Source organism: Saccopteryx leptura, chromosome 2, assembly GCF_036850995.1.
Source record: "Saccopteryx leptura isolate mSacLep1 chromosome 2, mSacLep1_pri_phased_curated, whole genome shotgun sequence".
NCBI lineage: Eukaryota > Metazoa > Chordata > Mammalia > Chiroptera > Emballonuridae > Saccopteryx > Saccopteryx leptura.
The window spans coordinates 59591467-59615088 of NC_089504.1; the positions used below are offsets into that span (position 1 = coordinate 59591467).

At 38.6% G+C, this 23622-nt stretch overlaps 1 protein-coding gene across 3 annotated transcripts in view; it reads left to right on the forward strand.

Moving 5' to 3' along the window:
- Positions 1 to 23622, forward strand: part of DOCK8 (dedicator of cytokinesis 8) — a 246704-nt gene that overhangs the window by 64765 nt on the left and 158317 nt on the right. For all 3 annotated transcript variants that reach the window (XM_066368042.1, XM_066368043.1, XM_066368044.1), the window contains 2 exons: positions 1581 to 1652; positions 20040 to 20163. In XM_066368042.1, the coding sequence (XP_066224139.1) occupies positions 1581 to 1652; positions 20040 to 20163 (196 nt within the window). The remainder of the gene's footprint in view (positions 1 to 1580; positions 1653 to 20039; positions 20164 to 23622) is intronic.

The following is a 23622-nucleotide window of genomic DNA, read 5'->3' on the forward strand; positions in this document are numbered from 1 at the left end:
TAATATTTCTACCTTTAGGGAAATCATTTAATTTGATTTCTTTGTGTAAAATTTGTGGTTAATTATCTTCAAATGAATTAGTATCTTGACAGAACCTGTTTAAAATACTTATAGTAATTTAGAAGTAGGAGGATTTTTATTTTTTGAAATTTGATAGAGGGGATCATTTTTTTCTTAGCATTGTGTTTTAATATAATACTATCTTGTCACAAGAATTTATAGCTAAACTGTCTGTCTGATAACTTGAAAACAACCTGTGCTATTTCAGTCCTTGCCCCAAAGTCTTCTTGTAATTAAAGCCCAGAAAGGTACCATGGTCATCATCAAAGTGAACCACAGCTGTTCCAGTTGAGTTGAGCCCCCTGTGCCTAGCCCAGAATTCTATGTTGAGCCAGTGATAGTATGGTAGTTGTAAGCCTGCACTTCAGAGGTGAGCTGCCTGGGTTTCAGTCCCTGTTCTACCACCTGCTGGGTGGCTTTAAGCCAAATCCTTCTCATCTCATTCTTCTGCAAAATGAGAATAATTATGGCACCTGTCCTATGAGGCTGATAGAAAATTAACTGAATTACTACATTAAAATGATTACATTAGTGTCTAATGCATAATAAATGGTATTTAAGTATAAACTATCATATGTAGGTCTTATTATGTGCTAGATACTCTTCTAAGCATTTCACATGCTAATTTATTTAAACTTCATCACAGCTCTCTAAAGGACATGCTCCACTATTAATTTCACTAATTTAAGGTGGAGAAACTGAGGCACAGTAGGGGTTGAGTGACTGGCCCAAGGTCACATAGGGCTGAGGGTTGGATTTAGACTGTCAGGGCCCAGGGACCACATGGCTAACTTTTACAGTATTCCATTTAATACTAACAGCAAGCCCAGATGGTAAATATTATTCTTATCCCCTTTTTACAAACAAGAAAATTAAATCTTGTATTTAGATCTGCTTATCTCTAATACCAAACATCGGGGAAAACAGCAAAAAAGACTTTGCTACTGTGGGAAATTAGTTATTTCTGATTTCAAGACTCTAAAGCACTTGAAGAGTATCTCTCATGACAGACTCCTCTGTAGATATGACAAGAACCACCCCAATTAATAATCACCAACAAAGTCAGTGCCTGTCAACTCCTCAATGTAGAAGACCACTGTTCTTCATGGTTTTCAAAAAGGAAAACATATATGTCCTAACAAGGTTACACATGAGCAAAAAATATGCCCACATTACCCCTGTGAAAAATTGGTATTTATACTAATTTTTCCTGTTTTGTATGTGATTATAGCTAGTTCTACCTGTCTTGTGTCAGAATGCCTTTAGGGATAAGTAGGATTGAACATGATTCTCTGTAATAAGGAAAACCCACAAAGCATAAAATGCCAATGTATTTCTCATCAAAGTAAAAAATGTTATGCGTCAGGAATTCACTTGAAATGAATGGGTTAGAATGCCCCTAGCACTCTCATTTGACGTGGATTTGAAATCATGATGCTCTCTGCTTGGTATGATAAGGGATTGCTTAGTGGTTTTTACACAGTAATAACATGTTTTTATTTCATTTTCCATCTCATTAGTGTTGAACTGGACCCTCATGTCAGAGACTGTGTTCAGACTTACGTTCGGGAGTGGCTAATTGTGAACCAGAAGTAAGTTCTTTTTTTCCCTCTTTACATATATATTTATTTTATATTGTTAGCTTTTCAATTTCTTTAATTAATAGATTTCTTTAAAGAGCAGTTTTAGGTTTACAGAAAAATTGGGTAAAAAGTACAAAGAGTTTGCCCTGCCAGATAGCTCCAGTTGGTTAGAGCATCATAATATGCCAAGGTTGTAGGTTTGATCCCTAGTCAGGGCACATACAGGCATCAACCAGTGAATGCATAAATAAGTGGAACAACAAATTGATGTTTCTCTCTCTCTTTCTCTCTTTCTCTCTTTCTCTCTCTCTCTCTCTCTCTCTCTCTCTCTTATTCTCTGTTCCATCCTCTCTCACTAAATTCAATCAATAATTTTTTTTTTAAGTACTGAGAATTCTTATATAACTCCTGGCCTCCACCTCCCAATAGTTTTTCCTATTATTAACATCCTGGATTTTAATTATTTTAGTTTTTAAATTTTTTCCACATATCCCCAAATGACCATGAATATTGATTTTTGGATTACAAATAAATGTTCGTGAGTAAGCAAATTTGCAAATACAAAATTCATGAATAATGAGGATTGGCTGTATCTTATATTACTCCTCCGCTCAAACACCTTCTAAGGCTCCCTACTGCCTACTAAATCAGGTATAAACTCTACCTGCTTGCTTTTTAAGGGTTTTAATAATCTAGTCCCACTCTGTCTATTAACACCTATTGCCCTTGAGTCCTAGAGTCATTTCCTTTCTCTGGGGGTGCCTCCTCTTCCTCCCTATTCCACCTCTACCCCTTCGCTCCTGTTTCCCCTCTGGGCATGCCCTCCCTTCCCTTGCCTGTCCACCAAGTCCCGCCTATGGATTAGAGGGCAGATAAAATTTCTTTTACTTTTTGTATCTGAAAGATTTATCCATTCTTGGATGGATCCTAAGTGTGGTACATTTCTTACAATTGCTAGGCCAATATTGATACATTAATATTAAATAAAGCCCATAGTTTATATTGGGGCTCAGGGGTGTGTGTGTGTGTGTGTGTGTGTGTGTGTGTGTGTGTGTGTGTGTGTGTGTTATATTCTACAGTGTTGATAAATGTATAATGACACGTATCTGCCATTTCAGAGTCATAGTTTCACTGACCTAAAAATTCCCTGTGCTCTACTCAGTCATTCCTCCCCAGCAACCACTTATCTTTTAACTGTCTTCTTAGTCTTGCCTTGTTCCTCCATGTCTTTTTGTGGCTTGAGAGCTGATTTCTTCTTTTGTGTGACTAATATTGAACTATATGAATTTACAACAGTTTATTCACTTCTTTAAGGAGAAAGTTACATTTCAAACTCAAAGAATAGAGCTTTCTGTTTGGTTTCCATTCTGATGAATTCCTGGTGTGAGTGGGGTTAGGGGATGGGGATGTACACTGACACTTGGCCTGAGATTCAAAGGCAACATTTAAATTTATGAGCAAGAACTAAATTATTGCTAGCTTTCTGGTCCAAAAAGCTCTTCTCTCCTGAGATAATCAAATGTTTTATGACATTGTCCTGAGCCTTTTGTCTCTATACCACTGACCAGGACAGCACGCTCTCATGAGAAACATCTGCACATGTTCAAATTCTCATCCGATATATGTGTATTGTATTAGGAAGATGTCTGGGGAGTGTCTGCAGATTGGAGGGCATATCTTACTAGAATTAGAGAAACATCAGAGAACCTTTGACAACAGACCGTTTTTATCGGCAGTTTTGATCTCCACAGTTTCAGTTACCAGCAGTGAACCTCTAGTCTGAAAATATTAAATTGGAAATTCCAGAAATAAACAATTTATGAGTTTTACATTGCACACCATTTTGAGTAGCATAATGAAATCTCGTAACGTCCCTCTCCACCCGGGATGTGGATCATCCCATTGGTCCAGCGTCTCCGTGTTGTATATGCTCCCTGCCCGCTAGTCACTCAGTAGCTGCTATCTTGGTTGTCAGACCAACTCATGATAGTGCTTGTGCTCAAGTAACATATCATAGTAGCCTAATGCTTCGCCACAATGCCTATGTTGTTCACCTCACTTCATCTCGTCACATAGAAATCATCTCAAATCATCACAAGAAGGGTGAGGACAGTATAATATGACATTTTGAGAGAGAGAGTGAGCACATCCACAGAACTTTTATTACCATATATTTTATAGTTGTTCTATTTTATTATTATTGTTTTTCATCCCTTAGTGTGCTTAATATGTAAGTTAAACTTTATCATAAGTATGTATGCATAGGAAAGAACATAGTATATATAGAGTTTGGTACTATCAGCAGTTTCAGGCATCCACCTGGAAAGTATGTCCCTTGGATAAGGGGAGACTACTGTAATTTGAAGTTCTGATTCCTAACATTGCCTATACTCCGGTAAGAATTACTTCTCTGTGGGATAGATGATGAAAGACTTTAGGGTTTGGGTTTTATCTATATCCTGAAAATGTGCCATTAAAATTGTACTGATTTTTTTTTTGGAGTAATGTCAGTATGCATAGTATTTTCAATAGCTGAAAAAAAGAAAACTTCCCTTCTATAAGGTAAAGAGGAAATGAGATGCTAATCCATCATCTGTTCTAATGTGAATGGAAAACCAACTTTGCCAGGCAAATAAGATTACAAGTTGTTCTCAAGCTTATATATGTTATAATTAGAGATACTTTCCAATGTTAAGGTTCTGAGAAAATCTGAAAAGAAACAGTAAATGGAAAGGTCCATTTTACTACATTTGGTTTTTATTTGCTATTTAGGACACTGCACTTTTTTATTCCCATTTATTTCATTCTTGAAGTTGAGTTTCATTGCAATTCCCATTGCAATATTTCTTTTTTCTATCTTGCACAAACTTAAGAGAAAAGGATTATTTTCAGAGCGCTGAATTCTCTCATGAAATTTTTAGAGAAATTTCAGCAATTACTGCATAGGAAAATAAAAGGAGAAAACAAAAATCATTCAGTTTCACCATAGACAAATAATCATCATTAACATTTTATGTTGAATCATGTTTCTTTGTATATATATATATATTTGTATATATATACTAGAACAGATTATAGTAGTATTTGATAACATGCTTTTTTCAATTTTTACAGTAAGTGGTAAATATATTCCTTTTCTATTAAATATTCTTCCTCAACCCAATTTTAGTGGTTCCATAATATATTCAAACCAAAATTCATTTAACCAATTTTAACATTTAAATGATTTGCTTTTTTCATTGTTATGCCCTAATATAGCAATACCCTTGTTCACATCTATGATTTTTTTCCTTTTGAATAAACTTTTGTAAGACGATTTTCTGTGTCTAAGGATATGCACGAATTTAAAGATTTGAAAATATTAGAAAAATTATAAACAATATATGCATGAATCCTCAAGAATATTGGATGTTATCTTTTAATAAATTTCCAGCTTAATTACATAAAGGCTGACTTTTATTTAATTATTAGATTGGGTACCTTTTTGCATATATTTATGGTCTTATTTGTCTTTAGGGTTTTTGTCTATTCTATATAACAAATTCCTTACCCAGTATGCTTTATGTCTTTTGAAATTGTTTATATATTTTAACATTCAGAATTTTTTTTCTTTTCAGAATTATTTATGTAATAAAATTTATATAGACAATTTTCCTTATGATTACTATTTTTGCTGTTATGCTTAAAATTTTATTCACAAACCTGATATTCTTTACTAAGAATTTTGGATTAAAATGTTAATCCATACCATTTGCCATTTTGGTGCTTTTGTTTCTTTATGCATCCCTGCTTGTTTTTATCTCTTCTGTGGAAACTATGGTTATCTATGTATTTATTCTATGCTAGTTTGTTGCATTTTTAAAAAATAACAAAGCAATATCTGTTTTAATTTTATGTTTAACAACATACTGGGGAAGGGGATTGCCATTGGCCTCATTATCTGCACTCTTGTGTAATAGATCAATTCCTTTCCCAGAAATTAGCTAATGGACCGGTAGAAGTGTGCAACTTGAAATGCACTGTTAGTTCCTGGCAAGCTCTGAGCCATGTTTTACTGAGGAAGCGCCTTTGTCTATCCCACTGTTTGATTCTCTGGTACTCTGAATCTGATACATTGAACATGAAAGCTACGGTTTCTAGCACACACTCCTCCCAGGGGTCATTTTGCCCCCATGTACATACTATTTTATTTGTGGGGAGGATCCAATACACTACTGCCAGACACCCTTCATCTTCCACCCATATATTCATTTCAGCTCTTTTGCTTTCTGTGAGTTGTTTCTGTGTGGTTGCAGAATGATGGCAGAAAGAGAAAGGCGTGGAAAGTGGTGGTTCTGGTTGTGGTTCATATGAGTTAAAGCAGGTGGAACCTGAGAGTGCCTTCATAGGCAAGCCACTACAATGGAGGAGGAGAGTTCAGACTTCTGGCTAGTCTAGACGCTGTTCAGGGACTGACAGGAAGAAATTTCTAGCTCCATCTAATCCACAGAGATTCTGTCCAGATTTAGGCATTAAGTTACATGTAAGTTTTAGTGAGTTTCCATTTTTTCTATGTCTTTACAGGCTGGCTGGGAAGTTAGAGGAGGATGCAATAGGGGTTGCTGGACAATTGATAGTGATTAATTAACTCTCCTTCAAACTTGGTTTTTCTTTTATATGACAAATAATACATGCTTGTTTTGAAATAAATGAAATAAAGATAGAAATGTATGTATTATATTAAGTACAAAGCTAGTCTCTTGTCTCACATTCACTTGCTCCTTGGTCTTCCCTTCAACCTACTCTTTTTTTTTTAATTAATTTTCAGAGAGGAGAGAGAGAGAGAGAGAGAGAGAGAGAGAGAGAGAGATAAGGGGGAGGGAGGAGCAGGAAGCATCAACTCCCATATGTGCCTTAACCAGGCAAGCCCAAGGTTTTGAACCGGCGACCTCAGCGTTTCCAGGTCGATGCTTTATCCACTGCGCCACCACAGGTCAGGCCTCAACCTACTCTTAACTGCATAGAGGTTGCTGTGTAGCCTTCCAGACCTTCTTTTCATGCCCTCACAAATATATATGAATATTTATATTTTTACATAAATGTGTATATATGTAATACATATTTACATACATGGTCCACACTATCTACCTGACTACATGTACCATTACTAACTAAACTACTGAGGCCAAAAGGGTTATTTATTATTGGTGATATGGCCACAACACAATTATTGCACAAATATAAAATGATAGCATTTTTTATGTAAGAATCCTGTTAAGAAATCAACTTGTAGTAAAAGTAAATCTTATAGGGTCTTTGAATCCAGGGACATTTTCTAAGCATGGTCATTTGGAACTAGACCAATATCTAGGACCTTTTGGTGTGGGTTAAATGTCTTTGTGGATGCTTTGGACAGGACCAAATGCCCTGCAAGTATATTTATTTCTCTTTAATAATATCTTTGACATCTTTCCATATTAGAGATATATTTATTTCTTTTAAAAAGGCTGCTTGGTAATCCAGGGGTGAAAAAATATATCATAAATTATTGACTCTTTCTCTAGTGATGGACATTGTGGTTGTCATCATTTTTACAGTTACAGATAATACCACAATGCACATCTCTGCAGATTTGCCTCTATACATGTGTGTGAACAGTTCTGAAGGTAGAAATGGAACCAGTGCACATGTATATTCTGATAAGTACTGCCAAGTTTTTTCTCCAAAAAAGTTGTGCTAATTCACTCTATCACTAGCTGGAGGGCCCTTCCCCCCAAATCCTTGCCAATTCTGGATATTATTGACTAAAATAAAATATAAATTTTTCCAATTTTATTCTAGTTATCATTTTCTGCTGGGAGTTTATACCTACTCTCTAAATACTGTTTGCTATCACTAAGTTTTTGTCTTAGTGCTATCACTAAGTCTTCCCTTGTCTCTTTTAAAATTCCAGTTAAATATACAACACTTACTATACAACCTGAAGTCCAATAAAATGGCACAGATTACTGATTCATGCAATGACCTAGATGAATCTCAGCTGCTTTATGCTAAGTGAAACAAGTCAAACAAAAAAAAGATAACTGTGTGACTTCATTTATATGACATTCTGAAAACATCAAAGCTCTCGGAACGAAAAAGGGATGAGCGGTCGCCAGAGTCTGGGGGTAGTGAAGGGTTGGCTGGTTGGCTGCAAACGTGAATGTGAGAATTTGGTGAGGGAGGGTGCTGGATCTGTTCAATATCATCATTGTAGTGGTTGTTACACAACTGTATGCATTTGTCAAAACTCAAAGAACTGTAATCATAAAAGGATGAATTACAATGTACTTCAAAATCACTGAATAGAAATCTAGGATAGTGCCTGGCATTAACTAATTACTTGTTAAATGTGAGGCCTATTGCTTTGCTGTGGTTTATGATACTGTATTACAGAATGGTGGTTTCTCTGGAGCATCATAGTGCTTTTTTTAATGTCCAAATGTGATTGGTTTATTTTATTTTACTCTGATGCAAAACCAATGATTCCACTATAGCATAGAGACCAATATATTAAAAGGCCATGAAAAAGTGGTATGAGACATGCAGGATGTGGTGTACAAACTGGAGGATTGGGTTATTTCCTTTATAAGATGATATTACATTGTCACTGAGGAACACATTTAAAATAATACTGTGGAACTGAACTAAAATGTGGCACAAACATGACAACTTCCAGATATGCCTTCAGGCACCTCCCTTAGGATGGACTTATGATCTCTAGACTTCGTTGTGGGAAGGATTACAATTCTTTGGAAAAGTAAAAAGTTTACACTTTTGATATTTTAGAGAAGAATTTTAAGGCCAAAACATAGTGGGTTAATTTCCCTCCAGGGAGAAATATGATGCTTTATTCAATGAATACATTCAAGTCATGGCACCAATACTTACTAGCTATGTGACCTAACGCAAATTATTTCTTTGTGCGTAAATCTCCTCTTTAGGAAATAGAAATCAGAATAGTGCCTACCGCACAAGTTTTGTTTTATGCAATAAATAAAATAATATATAAAGCACTTAGTAGATCTTTGGCATATAATTCAATAAATATTAGTTACTATTTATGATATTTATTAAATATCATTACAGAATAAGATTTAATGGTTCTTTCTCAACTGACAAATTATTTAAATTATACCTATTAGGAACATCTTATATACAAAGGGAAGAAACAAAGGACAACTCAGTATTATTAAAGATTAATTTAATAATACAAGGTAGATTGTCATATCATAGGTACTATAATTTATATATTCATGAAATAAAGTAGAATAAAGATAAGACTTGGAAAATCATAAGATTTATACTTTAGGGCTTATCTAGTTTCAAATCATCTAAAATGTTCCTCCCAAGTGAAATAAGATTTTCTGAAGACTTCAGAAAAAGCTCCTATAGCCGGACCAGTGGCACAGTGGATAGAGCATCAGACTGGGACCCAGGGGACCCAGGTTCGAAACCCAAGGTCGCTGGCTTGATCCCAGGCTCATCCAGCTTGAGTGCAGGCTCACCAGCTTAAGCACTGGGTGCAGGCTTGAGCGTGGGATCATAGACATGACCCCATGGTCCCTGGCTTGAGCCCAAGGTCGCTGCTTGAGCAAGTGGTCACCCGCTCTACTGGAACCCCCTGGTCAAGGCACATAGAAGAAAGCAATCACTGAACAACTAAGGTGCTGCAAAGAATTGATGCTTCTCATCTCTTTCCCTTTCTGTCTGTCTGTCCCTCTCTCTGTGTCTCTCTCTGTCTCTGTCACAAAAAAAGAAAAAAGAAAAAGCACTTATATTAGCATTTCAAGGGAATGAACCAAAACTCTATCCCATATATTTAAATGTGGGAGAAAAAAACTGCCTTAGAGGACCGTACTTAATGAAGACATTTTGCCTTCTATGGATACATCTTTGCCATCCACAACCATGCAAACACTGATTTAGTTAGCTCTTTTATTCCTTAATTATCTCCTTGCTGATATTACATTTCTCTATAATATCCAGGGTTAGTCTTTTATGTCCTTGCTATCTGTGATAATAGCTTTGAATCCCACTTAGGGGGCAGGGGAGTGGAGTAATGGCCATTTCTATTCCCTCCCACTCTATAATTCTATAGAGCATTTGCCACTCAAGTCCTATAATTGAGACTCTTAAATCAGACAAATAATACCACCCATGAAGGATAGAGGGAAGTTTCAGATTTTCTTTTTAACTCAATAGAGAAAGATTAAACTACACAGAAACACAAAATACATGATCTCTTTTGGAGGGTAAATATATTTTTTCTACTTGAAATGTTTGTGTTTCTTACACTGGAAAACACCTTGAATGAATTCCACTTCATCTTTTATTTATTTAGTGCAAAGTTTGGTGTCCTTGCCCTAAAAATAATAGTGCTTTTCCCTCCATGACTTTTGAAAATGACCATTGATCTGATGAATAGAATGGTGCTATGGTTACCTGTTTATCCCATCTTTCATACATTTTGATAATTTTATATGGCTTGGTGTTTGCTGGCATCCTTTGGGTGACATTAAATACTTTTAGCATTATATCCTCTCTCATTTTCTCTAAATGAGCTAAAGTCATTAACTGAAGAATGTGTTCAATGTCTTCATGGAGAGTAGAACTCTTAAGTAATTAAACTTGTTTACATGCTATTTGTTCTTGGTGTATTATCCATAGCCACAGTGAAACATATAATGAGCGTTATGAGCAGCATCATAAAAGCCCTTATACTTTGTCTTTCATCTTAGCTGATTAAGATAGTTCTGAAGGAAGGTCATACTCAAGGAGAGCTAGGATATCAAGGAATGGAGTATCATTTGTTTTATTATGCCATATTTTACTCCCCATGAACTGGTAAACAATTAAAATTCAAACACATGAGTGCATATAATTCAGTTACTCCCAAAACACCATAAAAATGTCTCCCTGATCAATAATTGCTTATTATGACATGCATCTGTTGTGCTAGCTGTCAAGGTGCTTAGCTATTTGCTTTCTAAAAGTGTGGAAAGCAAACCAGGCTTACCACCCTATGAGGTTACAAAGAGCAATCCAGCTGTGGATATCACTGAGACACTCTCCACCCGTTACATGCAGACTCCCTGTCCCACAAATCCACACCCACTGAATTCCAACTCAAAGGTCAGGGCTGCCTGGCCAGGCAGTAGTGCAGTGGATAGAGCATCGGACTGGGACACAGAGGACCCAGGTTCAAAGCCCCGAGGTCACTGGCTTGAGCACAGGCTCATCCAGCTTGAGCGAGGGCTCACCAGCTTGAGCACGAGATCAGTGGATTGAGCATGAGATCATTGACATGACTCCATCGTCACCGGCTTGAGCCCAAAGGTTGCTGGCTTGAAGCCCAAGGTCGCTGGCATGAGTCCAAGGTTGCTGGCTTGAGCAAGGGGTCACTTATTCTGCTATAGCCCCCCAGTCAAGGCACATATGAGAAAGCAATCAATGAACAACTAAAGAGCCACAACGAAGAATTGATGCTTCTCATCTCTCTCCATTCCTGTCTGTCTGTCCCTGTTTCTCCCTCTCTCTGTCTCTCTCTGTGTCATAAAAAAAATAAAAGCCTTCCCTGACCTGGCCAGGAATAATTACTCCCTTACTGTGGATTTTCAAAGCATGTTGTTTTTCTTTCTCTTAGAAACTTTTGTCATACTCTACATTACATTCTAGTTACTTGTCTAAATTTTTATCTCCCCTGTTAAATATGTGATCTTTCTCACTAAACTAAGGACAAGGACGCCTTTAGAGCAGGATTCTTGTGTCTTCCTGTCTGCATCCTCTTTGGTGCCTTATTCTCAGGAAATACTTTAATACATTTGATGAATGGAAGAACTTTAATAAGCAAATATCTATATCATGTTGCTTTAAGATAAGGATTCTCAGATTGATCAGACCCAACACTGTCTTTCTGTGTAACAAATATTTTATAATACTACCTTTATAACCCACAAACTTTCTCATTCTCAGAAGTTGATAAAATGTCCCAACTGTTATACGATAAAGGAGAAATAAAAGAAACATAATATATAAAATAGCATGTAGGCAAATATGTGCAAATGCCTGGACACAGGTGCACCAGAGAGCATAATAACGTAGCTGTTTGCACCTGCAGGAAAAATGGCTGTGAACATAACACCTACAAAAGCAGACTGTAACAAGCGTATTGTATGGGTGATTCAAATGCCACACCCAGTATTACTGTCAGAAATGCAATTTTTTTAAAATGGGGAAACCTCTTGGTAGAACTCAAATCAGCACAAAGTTTAATTTCCCCTACATTTACATGGTAGTTGTTTCCCTGAAAAATTCAATGCAAAAATACTTTGCATTTATTTGAAAAGTGGTATAGCGATTTGGCTCAGCTATTTACAGACTGCTTTCTCATCTCCATAAATGTCCAACAGGACATTCGATAGTTGTGTTGGATACTGAATGTGGAATGATCCTTCATTATATATGATGCCCCAATGCATTGCAGGATATGAAATGTAGTAGCATACCACAGTCATTGAGACCATCAAAAAGGGAAACATCAACTATCCTCATTGAGAACCACTCTACTAAGACATCAGAAAACTTGAGTCCCCAAATCCATAGTTTTAGCAGCATCTAGAAAAGGAAATCCCTGGAAGAGGTAGAATAGAACAAGTTTAATCAGGACAATAGCCTCGCTCTGGTGTTTGTATTTTGGGAGGAGAAATCTACAAGTGAAATCTTAAAGGGATCACTTTTCAGAGTTCTACCTTTTTGTATAAGAAAGTAAACATCCTATATAAAAATAATGTAGCCCGGCAGAAATAAGGTGTTAGGAGACTTTAAATTCAACATATCCATAAAATAAGTGTATCTATTATAGATCTATAATACATGCATTGGTATTGCATCTGATTGTATTATCTTTGATGCTGTTGTATTTGATAGCTATTATTTATTGATATGGTTTTCAGTTGTCTTAGTTGAGATTCCCTAGGAGCTGAGCCTGAGACAGGGATTCAGGTGCATGTGGTTTTCAAGAGCATGCTCTTTAGAAAAAGCCAATAAGGAAGGGAAGAAAAATAGGGAAGCAGAAGTCAGCTAAGGATGATAGCACATCCAAATTCTTGGCCTGATCCACAGGGTGCTCTGGAGGGATCATACTACAAAGTTGCCCCACCTATACCAGTGAATCATTGGTAGCCACCAACCAAGCCAAAGGTTAGTAGGCTAGGAGGTACAGTGAATCGCTCAGAGGCCTGAGCACGGCAGCTCCTACCTCATAGCAGCTGCAGAATAGATGCATGGTTGGCAAATAGGACCCACTACCAGTCTTTATTACAATGCTAGACACAACATATATTTTTTTTATTTTGAAACAATCTCAAATATACAGAAAACTTGCAAGTATAGTACGGACTAAATTGTTGACCTAATTCTCCATTACTGCTGAATATTTTCATGTGTAACTCTTACAAAGACTTTTTCCATCATAATTACTATAAAACACATTTAGGAAATTAATGTTGATTTATTATTACAATCTAATCCTCAGACCCCACACAACGGGCCAAGAAGGCCCTTTAAAGCAAAAAGAGCTAGTTCAAAGTCATGTGTTGCATTAGGTTATACATGTCATAGTCCTGTTTACTCTGGAATGGTTAGTTCCTCGGTATTTCCTTGACTTTTCATGATCTTGAGATCACGTACCAGATATTTGTTAGAAAGTCGCTCCACTTTGGGTTTATTGTTAATGCCCTATTCTTCATCAAACTTTCAGTTTATTTGTATAAATATGGAGTTATAGTTTCCATGTTTTAATCAATTTCTATCACTTATTTTCATGTTCAAATTGTCCTGTATTTGACCAGTATGAATCCCTTCACCTGGTTCTTATGTCTTTTTTTTACATGTCCCTAACAGTCATTGATCACGTCCTTGCTTTCTGCCACAGTATATTCCAGGCTGATCTTACACTTTCCTTTCCTCACTCCTGGTCATTTCTCCAAGAAGTTCTTATTCCTTTTAGTGGAAAATGGTACTTAGAAGCCAAGATGTAGATGTTGGCTGTGCTCGTTGCTATTAAGGTGTTGCTCTTCCTGTTTCTTCTCAGTGAATAGAGCTGTGTATATGTGTGTGCATGTGTGTGTGTGCGCGCACGTGCATGCGCTGAAGGCTATGTGTTCATGTCAATGTGTGCTATCCCAATTGAACACCACAGTATTTATTCTAGTTTTATTTTTCTCCATAGTTTTAACTAGCTTCTCAGATAGTGAACAGTCTGATTCCCATTGTCCTTAATATGTTTACTTCTTGGTGAGTTCTCTTCTGTGTAACCATTGTCAACACCTCTCCATCCCCATACAGTTGCTCTCGTCCTCATGTTCTGACACGTGCACCAGGCGTGCCCTCTTCGGCCTTTACTGACACTTAGTGCCAGGCCATTCCTCTGCAGAGACACCCTGTGACCTTGCCTTGCCTTTGACCTCTAACGGCAGGCTTTACCTCCAGGTGCAGGCCCCCTCATTTTGCTCAGGCTCTGTTATCACATGCCGGGCTGCCCCAGGTCTGGACACCCTCCCCACACCACATAGGTTCCGATTCTCCATGCCAAGCAGCCCTTTTAAATCTTTTAAATGTTTGGCCTTCAATTTCCCACTCTGGGTTTCCTCACCTACCCTCCCCACACCCCACTCCCCTGGCATGGAGGGCTACCTTTTTCTGATGGTTTTAGTGCCACATTGTACAGGAAGGGAGGGGAGGGAAAGGGAAAAGGTATGGGAAAGGGAAGAGAAAAAAGATGAAAAGGCACATATTTATTCTAGTTCTCACAATAAGCCTTCAAAAGAGGAATGTTTTTCCCATTTTACACTTGAAGACACTGTGGCTCTGAGCGATGGAGTCACTTGCCCAAGGTCTCCTAGCCAGTAGTATGCAGGGAGCCAGCATCTGAACCAGGTCTGGAAATTCTGTCTCTTCTACCACACTGCCTCTAAAGAGCATGCTCTCACAATACGTTTGGTGTTTGAATAGTCCCCAGGTGTGGAGCACAGTGTTTGAGGAAAGGGAATGCAGTCCTCTTGAGAAGCAATCAGTTGTGTCCCTTTCACGAGGATAGTCTTTCCACCACTTGGCCTATCTGCAGATAGGCTCAACAGGACCACGGCTTGATTTGGCTCTGTGGCCCGGGGGTGGGGTGATGAGGCTGGGACTCTGGTAACCCGTGGCCCTCAGCCAGCAGTTTCACTACCTACCGAGCGGTGGTGTCTGCCTTTGGTTGCTGGCACTTCTGAAGTGAGCCATCTTTACAAGCTTGCCAGTCCTCCTCCTCCCCTCCCCAGCCAGCTCTGCCCTCACTGCACCAAGGAGCTGGGCAACTTTCTGATATTTTAAGTGGGGAAATAAGTGCTAAACCCAGAATGAGGAAGGGAAACAAAGTTTGCTCTGGTTTCTTTTCTTTTGTTTTTAATGAGAGGAGGGGAAGCAGAGAGACAGACTCCTGCATGTGCCCTGACCAGGATCCACCCAGCAAGCCCACTAGGGGGTGATGCTCTGCCCATCTGGGGCTGTTGCTCTGTTGCTCAGCAACTGAGCCTTTTTTTTTTTTAACGCCTGAGGAAGGGACCACGGAGCCATCCTCAGCGCCCAAGGCCAACTCACTCGAACTAATCGAGCCACGGCTGTGGGGTGGGAAGAGAGAGAGAAGAGGCAGAGGGGTGAAGAAGTAGATGATCACTTCTTCTGTGTGCCCTGACCGGGAATCAAACCCAGGACATCCACACACGGGACCAATGCTCTACCACTAAGCCAACTGGCCAGAGCCAGTATAGGACGCTTCACGACTTTGCATGTCATCTTTGCATAGGGGCCATGACTCTGGTTTCAAACACATAGCTACAGAATACACTGGTCTTAATGCTTTTCATACCAAAAAGCCTAAGGACTATCATAGACACAGGATTAGAGAGTATATATTGTGAAACAAATTTTTAACACCATTCTGTAACTCATTTTTTTAAATACTCATTTTTCAGTGTCTTTGGGGTCCATGTAAAGAACTCCAGAAAACATTCTAACAAAACAGAGGACAAAAAAGGAAAGAAGACCTCTATTTGCATAAAATGGCAAAAGAATAATTGCTGAGTAAATATTATTTTCTCCAGATTGAAGCATCTTTTGAAAAGAAAATTTTGATTTGAATTTTTTCAGATATAGTGTAGGAGCTATCATAAAATCTTAAACCTGGGAGAAATATCTTCGAATCTGTGTTAGGTGCATGTCTCACCTTATGCAGGAACAGAAGCTCAGAGAGAAGTGACTTGAGGATGATGGAGGCAGGCACCATCTGTAATTGTGTGAGTGTCTGTGTTCGTGCGTGTTGTACACTTAGAAGGAAACACTCTTGGAAATGGTACATTTTATGAGACAAGAGACAAAGGCAAAACAAATATAGTTCTGGTTACCAAGGCTTAGATTAAGTGACAGTCTTAAACTAGGCTGCTTCCTGATTTTTATTTCTGTGGCCTGAGCAGGTTTCCTTAAAGAGGCCTGTGACCAAACCTTTGACATCAGTTCCCTTTGCAGTGTACAAGTCCTAAGAAAGATAAAAGGCAGGTACTAAAGTGTGAAATTTTAATTTTAATTCACTGTTTGCTTTCAGATACTAAAGTGTGAAATTTTAATTTTATTTTATTTTTCTGAAGTTGGAAATGGGAGGCAGTCAGACAGACTCCCACATGCGCCCGACTGGGATCCACTCAGCATGCCCACCAGGGGACGATGCTCTGCCCATCTGGGGTATTGCTCTGTTGCAACCAGAGCCATTCTAGCGCCTGAGGCAGAGGCCACAGAGCCATCCCCAGCGCCTGGGCCATCTTTGCTCCAATGGAGCCTTGGCTGCGGGAAGGGAAGAGAGAGACAGAGAGGAAGGAGGGGGGAGGGGTGGAGAAGCAGATGGGCACTTCTCCTGTGTGCCCTGGCCGGGAATCGAACCAGGGATGCCTGCATGCCAGGCCGACGCTCTACCACTGAGCCAACCAGCCAGGGCCTGAAATTTGAATTTTAACTCACCGTTTGCTTTCAGTCTTAGAATGAATTCATGTTAGTTAATTCCTCAGGGAATTTCTTTTCCTCCTTAAAACAGTATTTTTCAGGAAAAAGGAACACTGATTCAGCATGCTGTCACTTGGGATAGTATAATCTTAGGATGCAACTTAATACTTGCCTATATTTGCCACTACTTAGAGTTGGGTGGCTTTTTCCCCAGAATATTAGATCATATAATGCTGTTGCTTTTCACCCTTATGGAGAGTCCAAAAGTCATGTGATACCCAGCACACACATACATATTGCTGCCTAAATTTATATTGGTGAGAATAACTTTTAAGATGCTAACAAGTTTATGGAATCTCATGGGAGGCTCCCTGTCAAAGATCTGTGTTGGAAAATAGAAACAGATATTATAATATAAAGTTTGGTCACATGTATACCTACTCTTTTGTTTTTTTTTACCACTATCGTCTGCACACTTAGAGCAACGGGAACCAAAATCATTTTCTTAAATATTTCAAATAATTATTACTTTGAGGAGTTGTTTGAAAGGGTTCTCCAAAGTACTTTTTATTAATTGATGATTATGAACAATATGATTAATATTTTAAATTTTATTTATTTTTTTGATGTTCAGGAATCTCAAACCAGAAGTTGCACTGGATATTTCTCTGAAAATCCTTTCTGAATGTTTAGTCTTATTTCCTTATTCAGAGTATAGCTTTTACATTTCCTTATTTTTTTCAGTTCCTCATTTTGGCCTGTTGCTCACCCAGCCCCATCTGGGCAGGTTGGGTCAGGGCAGTGCAAGTGGCCGAGAAACATGAAAGATGGCCATTCACAGGAAACCCTGATTTGACCTGAACTCGTCACCAAGCCTCTCATGTATCTCTTTTAGGCTATTTCTTGTCTTCATTTACTCAGAACAAATTGCTCATCTTTAGAGTATAATATGGAACACTTGTTCTATGCGTGCCACTGTGTATAACCCATACCTCACTCCTCCCAAAGAGTTATAAACTCTGTATTTGAATAATTGCTAGTGGCACGCCTACATCTCCTGCTTTTTCTTTCTGCCATTTGCTCTGCCTAATAAATCCTAACCCGTTTCATGTTCCTCTCTCGACTTGCCCGGTGGTTTTTCTAACAGTGTGGGCAATAAAACCATATGGGTGTGTGTCTGTGCTGTTGACTTTGCAGCATGTTTTCCAGGAAGCCTTTGAGTCATAAAAATGGGGAATACACACGTTGCTTTCTGTAGTTATTTGACAAACTTAGACCTGTTTGCTCTTCTCGTTATGAAATTATGATCTAATTTCTTTCCCCAGTAACAATCTTAGACATTACATTTTAAACCCTTTCCATAGCTACACATTTTTTTATAATTTTTTATTAATTTTAATAGGGTGACATCAATAAATCAGGGTACATATGTTCAAAGAAAACATCTCCAGGTTATCTTGTCAATCAATTATGTTGCATAACATCACCCAAAGTCAGATTGTCCTCCATCACCCTCTATCTAGTTTTCTTTGTACCCCTCCCCCTCGCTCTTCCCCTCTCCCTCCCTCTCCTTCCCCCCCTCCCCAACCACCACACTCTTGTCCATGTCTCTTAGTCTCATTTTTATGTCCCACTTATGTATGGAATCATGCAGTTCTTTTTTTTTTCTGATTTACTTATTTCACTCCATATAATGTTATCAAGATCCAACCATTTTGTTGTAAATGATCCAATGTCATCATTTCTTATGGCTGAGTAGTATTCCATAGTGTATATGTGCCACATCTTCTTTATCTAGTCATCTATTGAAGGGCTGTTTGGTTGTTTCCATGTCTTGGCCACTGTGAACAATGCTGCAATGAACATGGGGCTGCATGTGTCTTTACATATCAATGTTTCTGAGTTTTGGGGGTATATACCCAGTACAGGGATTGCTGAATCATAAGGTAGTTCTATTTTCAGTTTTTTGAGGAACCATCATACTTTCTTCCATAATGGTTGTACTACTTTACATTCCCACCAACAGTGAATGAGGGTTCCTTTTTCTCCACAGCCTCTCCAACATTTGCTATTACCTGTCTTGTTGATAATAGCTAATCTAACAGGTGTGAGGTGGTATCTCATTGTAGTTTTGATTTGCATTTCTCTAATAACTAATGAAGATGAGCATCTTTTCATATATCTGTTGACCATTTGTATTTCTTCCTGGGAGAAGTGTCTGTTCATGTCCTCTTCCCATTTTTTTATTGGATTGTTTGTTTGTTTGTTGTTGAGTTTTATGAGTTCTTTGTATATTTTGGATATTAGGCCCTTATCTGAGCTGTTGTTTGAAAATATCACTTCCCATTTAGTTGGCTTATTTTGTTGTCAGTTTCTCTTGCTGAGCAAAAACTTCTTAGTCTGTAGTCCCATTCATTTATCTTTGCCTTCACTTCTCTTGCCTTTGGAGTCAAATTCATAAAATGCTCTTTAAAACCAAGGTCCATGAGTTTAGTACCTATGTCTTCTTCTATGTACTTTATTGTTTCAGGTCTTATATTTAGGTCTTTGATCCATTTTGAATTAATTTTAGTACAAGGGGACAAACTGTAGTCGAGTTTCATTCTTTTGCATGTGGCTTTCCAGTTTTCCCAGCACCATTTGTTAAAGAGGCTTTCTTTTCTCCATTGTGTGTTGTTGGCCCCTTTATTGAAAATTATTTGACCATATATATGTGGTTTTATTTCTGGACTTTCTATTCTGTTTCATTAGTCTGAGTGTCTATTTTTCTGCCAATACCATGCTGTTTTGATTGTCGGCTACACATTTTTTAAAATATCATTTTAATGGAGTACATGGAGTGGGGATTGAGGATGTTATCAGAGATTTTTAGTGTATAAGTCATTTATTTCTATTTTTTCATAATCATGTCCTGCATTTTTGATTCATTATTAAAAACATTGATGTGGAGATTAAATGTCTTTCTCTATTTTTTTTGTCTTCAAATGACCTATATTTGCTGCTTGTGCACATTGCTAGATTTATTCCAGTTTCTTATGCCAGAGTCATAGTTTAGTTTCAACTTGGAGCCAAATGCCCCACAGCTGAAATGACCGCACCTCTGAAGTGGCATTTTCCCAGGCCAGTCCTGCCTTTAATAATGAGCCAGCCAGGAGGCAAGTTTGTGTCTGATTACAAGAGAGCCTTGTACTAGGTGCATAATTAGATGTGAGGAATTACAATTGGTCCTCTCTTTGCAAGACTTTTTAGCACCAAGTCAATGCTTAAGCCATTACTTTTACTTTTAATCTAATGATTTTGCCTCTCTCTTTCTTGCTCTTGCTCTCTCTCACAATAACAATAAAGATACCAAGGAAGTTCGGAGATTTGTGGTTTTAAAAAGACGGGATCCCGAAAAGATTTTCACAAGACGCTTCAGAAACAGACGTTTGAGTCAGAAACCTTGGAGTCCAGTGAACCCAGAACTCAGGTATTTCCTACCAACAAACACAGTTACAAGGTTACTGGTTGTTCTGCCCATGGCATACTGTTGGGTTTTATTCACTAATCAAAAGGCTAAATTCATAGAATATTAGCGTAGGAGGAACTCTACCTTGTGAGTCCGTGATTTTATTCAGACTTGTTTGTAGTCACAGACCTCGGTGTTCAAATGAAAACCCAGGAGCTCAGTAATTAAAATAGATAAAAGCGGAGGGGCTCTCTTTACTGGGGGGGGGGGGGGGGCATTGGGCCCTATCCCTGCAACGTCCCTGCAGAGACTCAGCGGAACGCCTACGGCAGGCTGCAGAGTGATTAAAAGCTCCACACTGAGGTGGACTGCCTGGCTTCTCTGTAATTCTACCACATGCAACTCTGCAACTTCGGGCAAGATAACTAAACTCTCTGGGTTTTGGTTTCCGCCCCTGAAAAACAAGAGTGATAATAATAACAAACTCTTGAGGTTGTTTGAGTATTAAATGAGTTAATATGTGTAAAGCATTTAGGACCATGTCTCTTCTCACACTTAGTGCCCAATAAATGTTATTGTTGTTTCTATTATTATTATTAAAAAGTAGTTATAGCTTAAAAGTCATCTCTATGTTGATAGCAGCATTATTCACAATAGTCAAAGGTAGAAATAACCAGGTATCCATGAATGGATAAACGAATGTGGCATACACATGCAGTGAAATGTTATTCGGTATTAAAAGGAGGAAAATCCTGACACATACTACAACATGCATGAACCTTGAAGCCATTGTGCTAAGTGAAATAAGCCAGTCACGTAAGAACTAATCCTGTATAGTTTCACTTAAATGAGGTACCTAGAGTAATCAAATTTATAGAGACAAAAGTAGAATGGTGTTTGCCAGAAGCTGGGAGAGGGGGGAATGCTCCAGTTACTCTTTCCTGGGAATGGTGCTTCATTCAGTTTTGCAAATTGAGAACTGTTCTGGAGATTGAGTGCGCAGCAAAGTGAATATACTAACACTACTTAGCTGAACACTAGAAAATGGTGAAATGGTCAGTTTTGTCGTGTATATTTTACCCCAGTTTTTAAGGAAGTCTTAAAACCAGTGTTCTAGTCTAACCTACCCTTTTTTTTTTTGTATTTTTCTGAAGTTGGAAACAGGGAGGCAGTCAGACTCCCGCTTGCGCCCGACCGGGATCCACCCGGCATGCCCACTAGGGGGCGATGCTCTGCCCATCTGGGGCGTCGCTCTGCCGCAATCAGAGCCATTCTAGCGCCTGAGGCAGAGGCCATAGAGCCACCCTCAGTGCCCAGGCAAACTTCACTCCAATAGAGCCTTGGCTGCGGGAGGGGAAGAGAGAGACAGAGAGGAAGGAGAGGGGGAGGGGTAGAGAAGCAGATGGGCGCTTCTCCTGTGTGCCCTGGCCGGGAATCGAACCTGGGACTCCTGCACTCCAGGCCAACGCTCTACCACTGAGCCAACCGGCCAGGGCCTAACCTGCCCATTTTTTTAATTGAGAAAAATAAAACATAGAGGAAGAAATCTGTTCTTAAAGTTGTATAGTTTTTAGCTTGCAGATTCTCTCATAACCTAAGCATCTTGCCATGCTTAATATTTTTAAATAATATCTATTTTCAAGCAACATGGTCTCTACAGTCATGCCCACTACCTAATCAGAGCTGCAGAGAGGAGTCAGCCATCAGTTCCAGTGCTGAATATGGTGGGTTTACTGAGGCCTGGACTGTTTGTAGGCTATGCTCTCTGGGAGGCTTAAGGGACATTTTCATTGGTAATTTAGATTAAATTCAATTTTCACCATACATGATGACCAAGTAAATTAGTTCTTTGGATCAGTCAGACAGAAGTCACAGTAGATATTTCCAAAGAAGAAATTTAGCATAGGGAATCAATTAAGCAGGTTTCAGAGGACTGAGAGAACCCAAAGTGACAAACGAAGTCATGCAGGAATCATACCTGCAAGAGACTGCACCGCATCCTGGGGCGGGGACTGGGGCAGTGGTTCCCAAACTTTAGCTTCCTCAGAATCTCCTAAAGGACTTGTTCAAACACGGTCTGGGTGGGGCTTGAGAATTTGCATTTCTAATTTGTATTTGCCAGGGAGATGCTGATGCTGCTGGTCCCAGGACTGTGTTTGAGAACCACGGGTCTATGGGAAGAGCTTGGAGATTGGAAGCTAGGAGCCCAGAAGAGGGGCCTCAGAGCCGAGACTCAGATCTCTGGGGAGGGGCTATGGCCTGCCAGTGGCGTTATCTCAGGATCTCAGAGGAAAGACCTCACAGAGGCTGAAAGTCTGGTTTCAGACCTCCTAGAAGGAGGAATTGCCCAACTGGTTCTGGTACCTCCAAGGAGGTAAGATGAGGATGGTTCTGGAAGTGCCAAAAGAAGCTAAAGACTGGAACAACTGCCTCCACCATGGACAGAGGAAGAGTAAGCAAGGAGGAAGGAGCCAGTCTCTTCTCCCAGCTCCAGCCATCCATTCTCCCTATGGTGCCCACTATGGGCATAATTTAAAGAGAACAGCAGGCAAAGCAATAATGTGGCTTGCTGGCATAGTCCTACCATCACAGAGTTACATGGAAGGATGAATTTGGAGCTGAGAGACAACAGGTGAAGGACCAATACACCGATAGAGCACTGTCATTCCTCCAGCAGACTAAAAGAGCACCCAGTGAAGTCATTGGATGGGTTTCAGAGCCAACTTATTAAAAAAACTGTCTTTTTAAGTATTAGATTAATACTCATCACAGAAAGATACTCAGACCATGAAACAACCAGCAACATCTTCCCTTTCATTCTCATTCTTATGCACCTTATTAAGTGGAATGGTGAGGCCAAATGCCTGAATTTATATAAGTTAAATACATAGACGATGTGACTTTATGGTACTCATATATTTTATAAAATTAGGTCACATTATACATAATATCATATAACTTTCTTTTTCATATTAACAATATAATATACTGTGATCATCTTTTCTCTTCCAATGAATACATGTTCTTTCTTTTTTAATGGCTGCATAAGATTCTATTGTATGAAAGTTCTAAAAATCTCTAAATGCCCTCAGTTTAGATCATTTCTATTATTTGGTTATTGCAAACAATGTTTTAGAGATGCTCTTGTCTTTACATCTTTGTTCACCCATTCAGTTATACTCTTAGGATAAATTCTGGAGATACATTTTCCTACAGGTTTTATAAATTCTAAAACAAACAAAAGTATTAATAATTAAATGATTAATATTGATTATTGCTAGCACATTCAGTTTAGGTAAATTCATGATCTAGCAAAGTAGCATTTTTATGAGGTAGAGAGATGTCATAAAAAGTATATCTTTTTTTATTTTTATTTTTATTTTTTTTTTTAAATTTTATTTATTCATTATAGAGAGGGGAGAGAGAGAGAGAGAGAGAAGTGGGGAGGAGCAGGAAGCATCAACTCCCATATGTGCCTTG